At 49.1% G+C, this 13,198-nt stretch overlaps 1 protein-coding gene across 1 annotated transcript in view; it reads right to left on the minus strand.

Moving 5' to 3' along the window:
- CUX2 (cut like homeobox 2) overlaps positions 1-13,198 on the minus strand; it is a gene marked incomplete at its 5' end in the record, with an annotated part of 322,096 nt that overhangs the window by 10,398 nt on the left and 298,500 nt on the right. The window contains 2 exons of the mRNA XM_017895882.1: positions 1,283-1,471; positions 4,918-5,187. Of these exons, the coding sequence (XP_017751371.1) occupies positions 1,283-1,471; positions 4,918-5,187 (459 nt within the window). The remainder of the gene's footprint in view (positions 1-1,282; positions 1,472-4,917; positions 5,188-13,198) is intronic.

The following is a 13,198-nucleotide window of genomic DNA, read 5'->3' on the forward strand; positions in this document are numbered from 1 at the left end:
CTAGGTGCTCTCCAGAGCCTGGCGTGTCCCTGGGTCATCACACGACCTGCCCTCATACCCTGGATGGCAACTTCAACTGCTCCTATCTTATCTTCCAATGGACTTTGAACCTTTGGAAATACAGAGTAATCCTTTATGCCTAGCATGAGACTGGGCGCCCAGCTCAATGCCAGTTGATCTTCCATCCAAATACTAACCAGGCCTGACCCGGCTTAACTTCTGAGATCAGACGTGATCCCGCATTCAGGGTGGTATGGCTGTAGACAATGCCAGCTTATCTTATCAGGATATAATGTGAGATAATGTGAGAACTTACAATCTCCTTGCCCAGCCCTACAAGAGAGGGGTTCCTGTTTGTTGGTCCCGTCCTTTGTTATGCAGAATCTGTTATGGGCCAAGGGCTGGTCTACAAAACGGAGTTGAGGCAGAGGAGGGAGGGAAGGAGGGAGGGACACGGAGTTTTGGGAAATAGGCAGTTGGGGCTGGCAACAGACTTTGGGTTAGCTTCAGAGGCGTGAAAGGGACACCAAGAGATGGGGTATGCGGTTTCCTTTTCTTTTCTTCTTTCTTTTTTTTTGAGACAGAGTTTTGCTGTGTCACCCAGGCTGGAGTGCAGTGGCGCCACGTCGGCTCACTGAAACCTCCACCTCCTGGGTTCGAGTGATTCTCCCGACTCAGTCTCCCAAGTAGCTGCGATTACAGGTGTGCGCCACCACGCCCAGTTCATTTTTGTATTTTTAGTAGAGACAGGGTTTTGCCATATTGGCCAGATTGGTCTTGATCTCCCAACCTCAGGTGATCTGCCTGCCTCGGCCTCCCAAAGTGCTGAGATTACAGGCGTGAGCCACTGCACCTGGCAGACTATTGGCTTTTCATGGGAGAGGTAGTAAATATTTACAAACTAAAAATAAAAAATTGGAGATGGGGTCTTACTGCACTGTGCAGGCTGGAGCACAGTGGCTATTCACAGCTTTGATCACACAGCACATTGCAGCCTTGAATGATCCTCCTGCCTTAGCCTCCCAAGTGATCCTCAAGCAATCCTCTTGCCTTAGCCTCCAAAGCAGCCAGGACTACCCATGCCCCGCCACTGCCACAGGCTGTAAATATCTTCATTGCTTTCAATTACATTGTTACATTGTTTTTCAAGGTTGCTATTTCATGCAGTCCCATGCTGAGACTGGACCATGGGGGCCCTGGGTTTATGTGGGTTACAGCTAGGTATGGTTCTGGGGAAAATCTGAGATCCAGTGCAGGGGCCCATCCCCTGCCCAAGTCTTACCTTTCTTCTCCAGCTTTTTCATGTCCCTCAGCTTCTCCACGTTATGGGGGTCATTGAGCCACAGCTGCATGCGGACAAAAGGCTCCCGCCCCTTCAGGCTCAGCTTGTGCCAGGGTTTGGGCCGGGACAGCAGGTCAGACACGGAGCCCTGTGTCAGACCCAGGATGCTCTCCCCAAACAGCCGCTGCCCTGGGGATAAGGGAGGGGAGCAACCTGTTACCCCAGGCTGGGCAGAGAGGTCTGCTCCCAGGAGAGACATGGAACAGGCCAGAGACACAGGGGAGAGCCTCGAGGCTATCTCCACTGACCTGACTCAGAAGGGAGGGCCAGAGACGGCGGAGGACCCGCACCTGATGTGAATATGAGGGGGGTCTGTCTGTAAAAGGGATTTGGGGGCAGGACGAGGCAGCAACCAACAAAAGATTTTTTTTTTTTCTTTTTTTGAGACAGAGTCTCGCTCTGTTGCTCAGGCTAGTGTAGTGGCACGATCTTGGCTCGCTGCAGCCTCCGCCTCCCAGGTTCAAGCAATTCTCCTGCCTCAGCCTCCCGAGTAGCTGGGATTACAGGCACATACTACCACACCCGGCTAATTTCTGTATTTTTAGTAGAGATGGGGTTTCCCATGGTGGCCAGGCTGGTTTTGAACTCCTGACCTCAGGTGATCCATCTGCCTTGGCCTCCCAAAGTGCTGCAGTTACAGGTGTGAGCCACTGGGCCTGGCCCAAAAGTGCTTCTTTAACTTGAGGTTCTTTACTCCTAGGAGATCCCTGAAATTGTCTGGCAACATCATACATACAAATGTGTAACAACATGTTGGAGGATAATTTGACAGATTCCATCCCAGTTTTAAATGTGCAGTTTCGGAGCAAGCAGTTCCACTGCCTGGGATAGCTGTACTTGCCCAAGGTCACACAGATGCACACAGACTTATTTTTAGAGGCAAAACAGGAAAGTGGAAAAAGTCAAAATACCCATCAGTTAGGTAAAAAACTGTGGCACATCCATGGCCTGAAACACTTTGCAACGGTGAAAAAGAATGCGGGTGACAGAATTATTCTAACATGGGAGGGTGTCCACAAAATACTGTTCATTTTTCTTTTCTCTTTTTTTTTTTTTTTTTGTTTTTTTGAGGCAGGGTCTCACTCTATCACCCAGGCTGGAGTGCAGTGGTATGATCTCAGCTCACTATAACCTCTGCCTCCCAGGTTCAAGTGATCCTCCCACCTCAGCCTCCCAAGTAGCTGAGAGCACGGGCTTGAGCCACCACACCTGGCTAATTTTTGTATTTTTATTTTTCATTTTTTTTGGGACAAGGTTTGGCTCTGTCACCCAGGCTGGACTGCAGTGGTGTGATCTTGGCTTCCTGCAACCTCTGTCTCCTGGGCTCAAGCCATCCTTCTGCCTTATCCTCCCGAGTGGCTGGGACTATAGGCACGCACCACCACGCCCAGCTAATTTTTGCATTTTTTGTAGAGACAGAGTTTCGCCATGTTGCCTAGGCTGGTCTGGAACTCATGACCTCCAAAAATTCTCCTGCCTCAGCCTCCCAAAATCCTGGGATTACAGGTGTGAGCCACCACACCCAGCCTAGTGTTCATTTTTCAAAGCAAGTTGCAATGCAATATGTGTATCATTTCGTCTATATAGAAAAAAAGGAGAGGAAATTAAGTGTATATATGTTCTTGTATGTGTTCAGAAAGTGTCAAGGAGACATAAAAAAACTGAAGTGTGGGCTGGGCATGGTGGCTCACACCTGTAACCCCTGCACTTTGGGAGGATGAGGCGGGAGGATTACTTGAGGTCAAGAGTTCATGACCAGTCTGGCCAGCATTGTGAAACCCCGTCTCTACTATACTAAAAATACAAAAATCAGCCAGGAGTGGTGGCTTATGCCTGTAATCCCAGCTACTAGGGTGGCTGAGGCAGGAGAATCGCTTGAACCTGGGAGGTGGAGGTTGCAGTGAGCTGAGATCGCACCACTGAACTCCAGCCTGGGGCTTGGGTGACAGGAGACTCCATCTTAAAAAAATACACACACACACACACACACACACACACACACACACACACAAACACTGGAGTGTGACTGAGAGGCCAGTGCGGAGGGACTTATTTACTTTTTTAGTAACTTGTTTTTTTCCTGTACTGTTCGGTATATTTTAAAACAATGAATATGTCTTATTTTTATAATAGAAATTGTAGTGAAAATGTTGGGGTTTGTGTACATCCCTCTGGGAGGGGGGCATCACCTGCATTTCGGACTCAGAGGAATTTGTGTCCCAAAAAGGGAAAGAGCCCTAGAAGAGATTTCTCCACTGTGGCCGGCAAGGACCTTAGCACTGGGTGAGGACTGAGCTGGAGTTCCGCAGTGATTGGGGTTCTCCACGTCTTCCTGGAAGGAAGTTTTTAAAGCCGTGGACTGAGAATTCCAGGTACTCTCAGACCTGCATTCACCTCCCTTTGTCCCATCCCAGACCCAGGTCAGAGCCTCACACAGGGTCTTGGATGCCCTGGGGCTGACTCCAGTGCCCTGGGATCTCACCATGGGCACTTTTGTCTTTTTTTTTTTACATTTAACTTTTTAAGAGACAAGGTCTTTCTCTGTTGCCCAGGCTGGAGTGCAATGGCAGGATCATAGTTCAGTGCAGCCTTGAATTCCTGAGCTCGTGCGGTCCTCCTGCCTCAGCTTCCTGAGGACTACAGGCATTCACTACAAAGTGTGAAGTTTGTATGCATGAAGTTTGCAGCTAATTTTAGGAAGCTTTTTTATTTTTTTGCTAATTTTTGTATTTTTAGTAGAGATGGGGTTTCACCATGTTGGCCAGGCTGATCTGGAACTCCTGACTTCAGGGGATTTGCCCGCCTTGGCCTCCCAAAGTGCTGGGATTACAGGTGTGAGGCACCGTGCCCGGCCTATTTTTTATTTTATTGATTGATTTTTTTTTTTTTTTGAGACAGGGTCTCACACTGTCGCCCTGGCTGGAGTGCAGTGGTGTGATCTCGGCTCACTGCAACCTCTGCCTCCCAGATTCAAGCGATTCTTCTGCCTCAGCCTCCCAAGTAGCTGGGACTACAGGCGTGCGGCACTACGTCCAGTTAATTTTTTTGTATTTTTAGTAGAGATAGGGTTTCACCATGTTAGCCAGGCTGCTCTCGAACTCCTGACCTCAGGTGATCCACCTGCCTGGGCCTCCCAAAATGCTGGGATTACAGGTGTGAGCCACCATGCCCAGCCATTAATTTATGTTTTTAGAGACAAAGTCTTGCTCTGTTGCTCAGGCTGGCATGCAGTGGCATGATCATAGCTCACTGCAGCCTTGAATTCTTGGGCTCACGCGATTCTCCTGCCTCAGGCTCCTGAGTTGCTAGGACTACAGGCATGTACCAACACATGTAAGTTTGTATGCATGGAGTTTTCACCTAATTTTTTAAAGCTTTTTAAAGATATGGGATCTTGCTATGTTGCCCAGGTTGGCCTCAAACTCCTGGCCTCAAGCGATCCTCCCTCCCTGGCCTCCCAAAGCACTGGAATTACAAGTATGAGCCACTGGGTCACAGCTCCAGACACCTTTTCAAGGCAAGTAGGAGCCAACCCAGGTGGGAGGCGGCCTCTCTGATTCCCACCTGCTCCGTACCTAGATTGTTGTCTGTGAGGACCTCCTTCACCCTCTTGGTGATGGAGTACGTGTCCAGCTCGGGGGACATGGCAACGATCTCCTGGATGCCCCCTGGGGCCTGGCCGCCCGAGTACATCTTCCCGCTCAGCGAGGAGCTGGAGCGGCCCTCTGGCTGCTGGTTCTCCTTGCTGCTCTCCAGGGACAGGCACAACGGCTCCTGGGAGCTCTTCTCAGGCTCTGTGGGGCTGGGGGGTGGGGATGGTGAGGACCTTGGTTCTGTGGGACTGGCTGTGGGCCACAGAGAAAGAGAAGGCGGTTACTATAATCTGGCACAGACACATCCAGTTTTGGGAAGCTTGCTTATTACAGCCAAGAGTTGCCAACCACCCATTTTGCAACCACTGTAGTAATAATCGTTCAGGTAGGGACCACCCTGGATTCTAAAACTAGTGGATGAAAGTTTGATGAGGACTACACTGGTATATTTACAAAGTCTCCAAGTATCTCCCCACATGATGCTTAGTAAATTTTTTTTTTTTTTTTTTTTTTTTTTTTTTTTAGACGGAGTCTTGCTCTGTTGCCCAGACTGGAGTGCAGTGGCGTGATCTTGGCTCACTGCAACCTCTGCCTCCCGGGTTCAAGCAATTCTCCTGCCTCAGCCTCCCAAGTAGCTGGGACTACAGGTATGCGCCAATACGCCCTGCTAATTTTTTGTATTTTTAGTACAGTCGGGGTTTCACCATGTTAGCCAAGATGGTCTGGATCTCCTGAACTCATGATCCACCTGCCTCGGCCTCCCAAAGTGGTGGGATTACAGGCAAGAACCACCGCGCCTGGTTGATGCTTAGTAATTACAAAGGGAAAAGTAGCAACTTCACAGTAGAGAGACGTGGTTGGACTCTCTCTCTGTCACCCAGGCTGGAGTGCAGTGGTGAGATCTCAGCTCACTGCAACCTCTGCTTCCTGGGTTCAAGTGATTTTCCTGCCTCAGCCTCCTGAGTAGCTGGGATTACAGGCGCTGGTGGGCACCATCTTAACCAATGATCCAAGTTACTATCATCAATCACAGGACGAGTCGACAACGTGGACGAGTCGACAACGTGGGCCTCCTGAGAGGATGGCCCGAAACATCACTTCTGTGATATTCCCAGCCCCAAGTACACAGCTTGAATCTGATTTCGAGGGAACATCAGGCAACCAAATTCAGACTGTCCAGGAAGTAACAGCCTCTACTCTTCAGAAAGGGCAACTCTAGAAAACAAAGAAAGGCAGAACTGTCCAAATCAAAACACGAAAACTAAACACAAGTGATCTCGAACCTCATCCTGGACAGGGAAAATAAATTTACATATTTTATTTAATTAATTCATTTTGAGACAGGGTCTTGCTGTGTTGCCCTGGATGGAGTGCAGTGCCTCGATGGTAACTCACTGCGACCTCGACCTCCTGGGCTCAAGTAATCCTCCCCGCTTAGCCTCCCGAGTAGCTGGAACCACAAGTGTGCATCACCACGCCCGGCTAATTTTTCTTTTTTTGAGACAAGAGTCTCACTCTGACACCCAGGCTGGAGTGCAGTGGAGTGCTCTCGACTCACTGCAACCTCTACCTCCCGGGTTCAAGAGATTCTTGTGCCTCGGCCTCCCAAGTTGCTGGAATTATAGGCGCACGCCACCACGCCCGGCTAATTTTTGTATTTTTAGTAGAGACGGGGTTCCACCATGTTGGCCAGGCTGGTCTCAAACTCCTGACCTCAGTGATCTACCTGCCTCAGCCTCCCAAAGTGCTGGGATTGCAGGCATGAGCCACAGCGCCTGGCCAAGATTTATATGTTGTATCTAAAAATTTATATAACATATAAAGGATATTACTAGGACAACTGAAGAAACCTGAATATAGATGGTAGGATACATGCCAGTATTTTACCACTGTAAAATTTCTTGTTTTTGGAAAGCACTTGCTGAAGTATTTAGGGCTAAAGGGACAAGATGTCAACGAATTCCTCAAATGGCAGAGAAAGAGCACGATTGTGGCAAAATTAATAACTGTTCAAACAGGGTACAATACAGGAAGTTTGCTGTTCTTCTGTTTCAATTCTTCTGTGAATTAGAACTTACCTCAAAACGAAAAGTTAAATAAACGGCAACAACTAAAGAAGTCAGCAATGATCTACAAGATCAACCACAGGAGATTGGCTGAATGAAATATGGGAAATCCCTGCAGTGGGCTCTTCCGCGGCAATGAAAGAAAATGTAATGAAAAGATGTCCATAGTGCAATGCCACATTTAAAAAGCTAGACTGGGGCCGGGTGCAGTGGTTCACGCCCGTAATCCCAGCACTTTGGGAGGCCAAAGTGGGCGGATCACCTAAGGTCAGGAGTTGGAGACCAGCCTGGCTAAATGGTGAAACCCCATCTCTACTAAAAAATACGAAAATTAGCTGGGCATGGTGGCGCATGCCTGTAATCCCAGCTACTCGGGAGGCTGAGGCAGGAGAATCACTTGAACCTGGCAGATAGAGCTTGCAGTGAGCTGAGATCACACCACTGCACTCCAGCCCGGGCAACAGAGCAAGACTCTGTTTCAAAAAAAAAAAAAAAAAAACAGACAGATTTTAAACTACATTTTCATTTGAGATGGAGTCTCACTCACTCTGTCACCCCAGGCTGGAGTGTAGTGGCATGATCTTGGCTCACTGCAACCTAGCCTCCTGGGTTCAAGTGGTTCTCCTGCCTCAGACTCCCCCATAGCTGGGATTACAAGCGTGTGCCACCACGCCTGGCTAACTTTCGTATTTTTAGTAGAGATGGGGTTTCGCCATATTGGCCAGGCTGGTCTTGAATTCCTGACCTCAAGTGATCCACCACCTCGGCCCCCAAAGTACTGGGATTACAGGCTTGAACTACCATGCCTGGCCCATTTTTCATTTTTCAAAAGGCATTTTGTGTGAATATACATTGGAAAAATGATTTGAAAGGTATTTGGGGCTTGTGATCTCAGGTGGATGAATTTGCCAAGCCTCCGTCCTTGCATCTGTTAAATGCAGCCATAAGACATGTAGCATTAGACATACACCGACCCTACTTGGGGCCATCAAGGGGCCTCCATGAGATAACATGAGTCAAGGGCCCACCTCCACCTCCTCCACCACCTCTACCTCCTGGAGCATTAGAGGCACCCATGGGAGTCCCAGTGTGGGCTGAGCCTCCTGAGAAACCAGGACACGTGGGGGCGTCCCCAGGGAGGCAGCCCTAATGGGTTGGCAAGCATGGTGTGGGGTCTAGGAATCCCAGCGCTGGCCACACCTAATCCCAATAGAAAAAAATGCTTCTTCCTTGAGGCATTTGACTGCCGCCTGCTGGAAACTTGTTAAAATAACCATTAAAATGTATGACAGCTAAAAGAAAAGGTAGCAATAGCTTTACTTTCAGAAAAGACATCCGGAGCCCAGGAAGCGTTCCTTCCTTCTCTGTCGTGGGTGAGTTAGTCACATGGATCAGACACTCCTATGCTCCAGAATCATCAATGGCTCCCCACTGCCCCTTGCACAAGAAATGTCTATCACCTTGTCTTGCTGATTAAGGCTCTGAACTCCCTTGTCCCTGCCTACCCTACCAACTGGAGCTACAGCATCCCCCTCACTCCCCTTCACAAACATCTAGGCTCCTCTCTAAGCCCCTATGTCTTTGCTCAGGCTGGTCTTACCATCCTGAGGACTTTCCTTCTAATCCTGAACTCCTAAGCATTCCTCAAGACCCAGTCCTAAATGTCCCTTCCCTGAGGTCTATTAGACCTTTGGGGTCTAATAGCACCTTGAGTATATATTGTCACAGTTTGCTATAATTTCTTGCTTGGGCCAGATCTCTTCCTTACTGATGACAATGATGATGACACTAATAAATTCCCTTTATTGAGTACTTACTACATGCCCAGTGTAGTATTATGTGCTTTATGCCTATGATCTCTTTTTAATTTTTTTTTTTTAAATAGAGACAGGGTTTCACTATGTGGCCCAGGCTGGTCTCAAACTCCTGGACTCAAGTGATCCTCCTGCCTCGGCCTCCCAAAGTGTTGGGATTACAGGCGTAGGTCACTGTGGCTGGCCAATGCTCATGATCTCAAGTGACCCTCATGACACCTCTAAAAGGTAAGTACGACGTCATCCCATTTTGTGGATGAGGAAACCGAGGTTCCGAGATGTTAGGCAACGTGTCCAAGATCACACAGCAATAAATGGCAAAGCCAGGACTTGAGCTGGGGTTGGGTTATGCCCAACACTGTCCTCTCATCTACCAACTGTGACCCCCTTGAAGGCAAGGACTACAAGTTAGTCACAGATGAGTCCCCAGAGCCTGGGGGTAGGGCAGGGGCTCTGAGCAGATGCCTATGGAGTAATTTCAGCCAGGATCCCTGAATACTCCTGAAAAGGGCAAGGTGAAGCTCCAGAGTTCCAAGTGGCAGCATTACAGCCCTTAGTGACCGTGGGCTCTCAAGAAGTCTACTGTGCCCCTGCCCCAAGTGAGCTGATCCTGGCCATCCAGGTGGCATCCGTGTGATGCTGAGGCTGATGTGGGCATGTCCCAGGCTCACTGTTGCCAGCACTGATGCCATGCTGGTGTGGGAGGGCCAGCCTGGGAAAGTGAGAGTCTGTCCCAGGTGTCTGCCCACTGTTGGCAGCAGGAGAGGGGCTGGGCCAGCTGGAAAACTGACGGTCTTTGGGCCGGGCACAGTGGCTCACGCCTGTAATCCCTGCCCTTTGAGAGGCCAATGCGGGTGGATCTCCTGAGGTCAGGAGTTTGAGACCAGCCTGGCCAACATGGTGAAACCCCATCTCTACTAAAAATACAAAAAATTAGCCAGGTGTGTTGGCGCACACCTGTAGCCCCAGCTACTCTGGAGGCTGAGGCAGGAGAATCGGTTGAACCTGTGAGGCAGAGGTTGCAGTGAGCTGAGATCGCGCCATTGCACTCCAGCCTAGGTGAAAGAGTGAGACTCCACCTCAAAAACAAACAAACAAACAAAACACAAAAAACTGAGGGTCTTTGAAGGCGTCTGCCTCTTGGAAAACTGTCTGCACCCATGTCCCAACCTAGAGGGTCAAGAAGCGAAGCGAACAGGATGACATGGAGATAAACTCAGATGACTGGCAGGAAAGAACACAGCCACCCCCGAATCCCACTCCCCCAGGCAGAAACCCACCTTTCTGACTCCTCTCACTTTGAGAAAGTGATGGAAAGATTCAGAAATTATCTCTATCAGGAGGAGTGTGCTAAGTACAGGTCTGGGGGGTCACATGTGAACAACTGGGTTGTCTGGAGAGGGAGGTGATGACAGGGAGAGGCAGGGTCTTCCTGCCTTGGTGGGCTTGAGGGTGGGGCGCTAGACAGGGCTGTGGGCAGCTGGGGACAGAGGAGAGAGCAGAGAGCAGAGTGATCAACCCGTCCCACTCTGCCTGGGACTTTCCTTATTTTACTACAGAAAGTTCCAGATCCTGGGAAATCTCTCTCTCCTGGAGAGATAGAGACGGTGCAAGAGAGATGAAAAGGGAGCCCTGGAAGGACAAGGAGGGTCAGGGAGGGAGAGACAGAGCCAAGAGAGGTGGGGAGAGAGATAGTGAGAGAGCTGGGGGAGGGAGGGGAGACAGAGAGAGAGAGAGAGAGAGAGAGAGAGAGAGAGAGAGAGAGAGAGGTGAATAAAAAAAATGCAGAGTGAGAAAAACAGAAGACATTGGAGGTGAATGGGTGCAGTGGCTCATGCCTGTAATCCCAGCACCTTGGGAGGCCAAGGTGGGTGGATCACTTGCGGTCAGGAGTCCAAGACCAGCCTGGTCAACGTGGCAAAACCTGTCTCTTCTAAAAATACAAAAAAATTAGTTGGGTGCCTGTAATCCCAGCTACTTGGGAGACCGAGGCAGGAGAATTGCTTGAACCCGGGAGCCGGAGGTTACAGTGATCACACCATTGCACTCCAGCCTGGGCGATAAAGTGAGACTCTGGTCTCAAAAAAAAAAAAATAAAAATAAAATAAAAATAAATAAATAAATAAATAAATAAATAAATAAATTGGAGGAGAGAGACAGAGACCAGGAGAGAGACAGAGGGAAGAGAGGGACTGTGTATGGGGACAGGACAGGGCTTCCTTGACTGAGAATTCTGAGAAGCCTCAGATGGAAGGGTCTGGAATACTGATGCTGCCACGGTGGGTAGCGCTGATTATACCTGGGACTGTGCCTGGCAGTGGGCGTGGGGATAAGGGCGTGCTTTATAACCCTCCCATGGCATCTGGCTCAACCTCAGTAACAGATATGGTCAGGGCTCCAGTGCTGGTCCCTGCCCGTCTCAGCGGCCAGGGCGTACACATGAGGGGCTGGGACAGGTCCTGACACCCAGCCCCACAGCCAGACTCTGTGGGACTTTGTGGGCAATGGATACACCCTTTTGCTTCCAGGCCCAGTGGGTTATGAATAAGCAGAGGCTGTGAGGGTGGATCTGCCATCACCACTCTCTCCCTAGGGCCAGCAGTTACAGTAGCCACTTATAGGCCTGATTCCCTGATTATTATTATTATTGCTTTTGAGACAGGGTCTTGCTCTGTTGTCCAGACTGGAATGCACTCACTCCAGTTCACTGCAGCCTTGACCTCCTAGGCTCAAGCAATCCTCACACCTCAGCCTCCTGAGTAGCTGGGACTACAGGTACCCGCCACCACACCTGGCTAATTTTTGTATTTTTGTAATTTTATATTTTGTAGAGAAGAGGTTTTGCCATGTTGGTCAGGCTGGTCTTGAACTGACCTCAAGTGATCCGCCTGCCTTAGCCTCCCAAAGTCCTGGGACCACAGGCGTGAGGCACTGTGCCTAGCCTTGGCTTCCTATTCTGGGAGAGCAGGGGACCCTCCCCACCGCCACCTCTACTCACATCCCTTCCCAGGCTGTGCATGGTCCCACCTCCTAGCAGCTGCCTGTGCTGTTCCTTCCGCAAGGAAGACCATTCTCCATCTTCTCTGTTTACCTCTATACTACCTGTAGTCAAATCCTTCCATGACAATAAAATTCAAAACCAAAACAATCAGACACTAGGGAAATGCAAATAAAAACTACAGTGAGATACCACTTACACACCCACCAGGATGGCTAGTGCCAACAAATGGCACATAACCCATGTTGGTAAGGACCTGGAGAAATAGAAACTCTTTGAACTTCCTCAGTAAGTTAAACACAGAGTTACCATATGATCTAGCCAACTGTACTAGATATATGACCAAAGAACTGAAAATGGAGGTTCATACACAAATATGTACACAAATTTTCATAGAAGCATTATTCAAAATGCCAAAATGGGGTCTAGCCATACAATGGAATATCATTTAGCCATAAAAAAGGAAGGAAATTCTGTTGCATGCTACAGCTTGTATGAGCTTAAAACATGTTAACTGAAAGAAGCCAGCTACAGAAGGTCAAGTAGTACAGGATTCCATCTACATGAAACATTCAGACGAGGCAAATCCAGACAGAAAGAAAGTGGAGTTCCAGGAGCTGGGGGGAAGGAGGATGGGCAATGACTGCTGGATGGGTATGGGGCTCCTTTTCGGGGTGGTGCGAATATTCTGGAATTAGATACAGGTGATGGTCACACATCTTGTGAATTGTATACTTCAAAAATGATTTAAAAGGTACATTTTATGTTATGTGATTTTTTTGTTTGTTTGTTTGAGACAGAGTCTCACTCTGTCACCCAGGCTGGAGTGCAGTGGTGCCATCCCGGCTCACTGCAACCTCCACTTCTTGGGTTCAAGTGATCCTCTCGCCTTAGCCTCCCGAGTAGCTGGGATTACAGATGCGTGCCACCATGCCCGGCTAATTTTTGTATTTTTAGTAGAGACGGGGTTTCTCCATGTTGGCCAGGCTGGTCTCAAATTCCTGGGCTCAAGTGATCCGCCCGCCTCGGCCTCCCAAAGTGCTGGGAATACAAGTCTGAGGCACGGTGCCCAGCTGTTATGTGAATTTTACCACAATAAAAAAGTTAGTTAAAACATAACACCACAGACCAGGCACAGTGGCTCACCACTCCAGCTTGGGCGACAGAGTGAGACTCTTTCTCAAAAAAACCAAAAACCAACCCCTGCCCCACCACAACACAATAAAACAAAAAATCAACCCCTCCCAGACCACAACACTATAAAACAAACCCCCCCACCACAACACTATACAACAAAAAACCAACCCCTCCCCACCACAACATTATAAAACAAAACAAACCCCTCCCCACCACAACACATAAACAAAACCAACCCCTCCCCTACC

Source organism: Rhinopithecus bieti, unplaced genomic scaffold (assembly GCF_001698545.2).
Source record: "Rhinopithecus bieti isolate Rb0 unplaced genomic scaffold, ASM169854v2 scaffold_947, whole genome shotgun sequence".
NCBI lineage: Eukaryota > Metazoa > Chordata > Mammalia > Primates > Cercopithecidae > Rhinopithecus > Rhinopithecus bieti.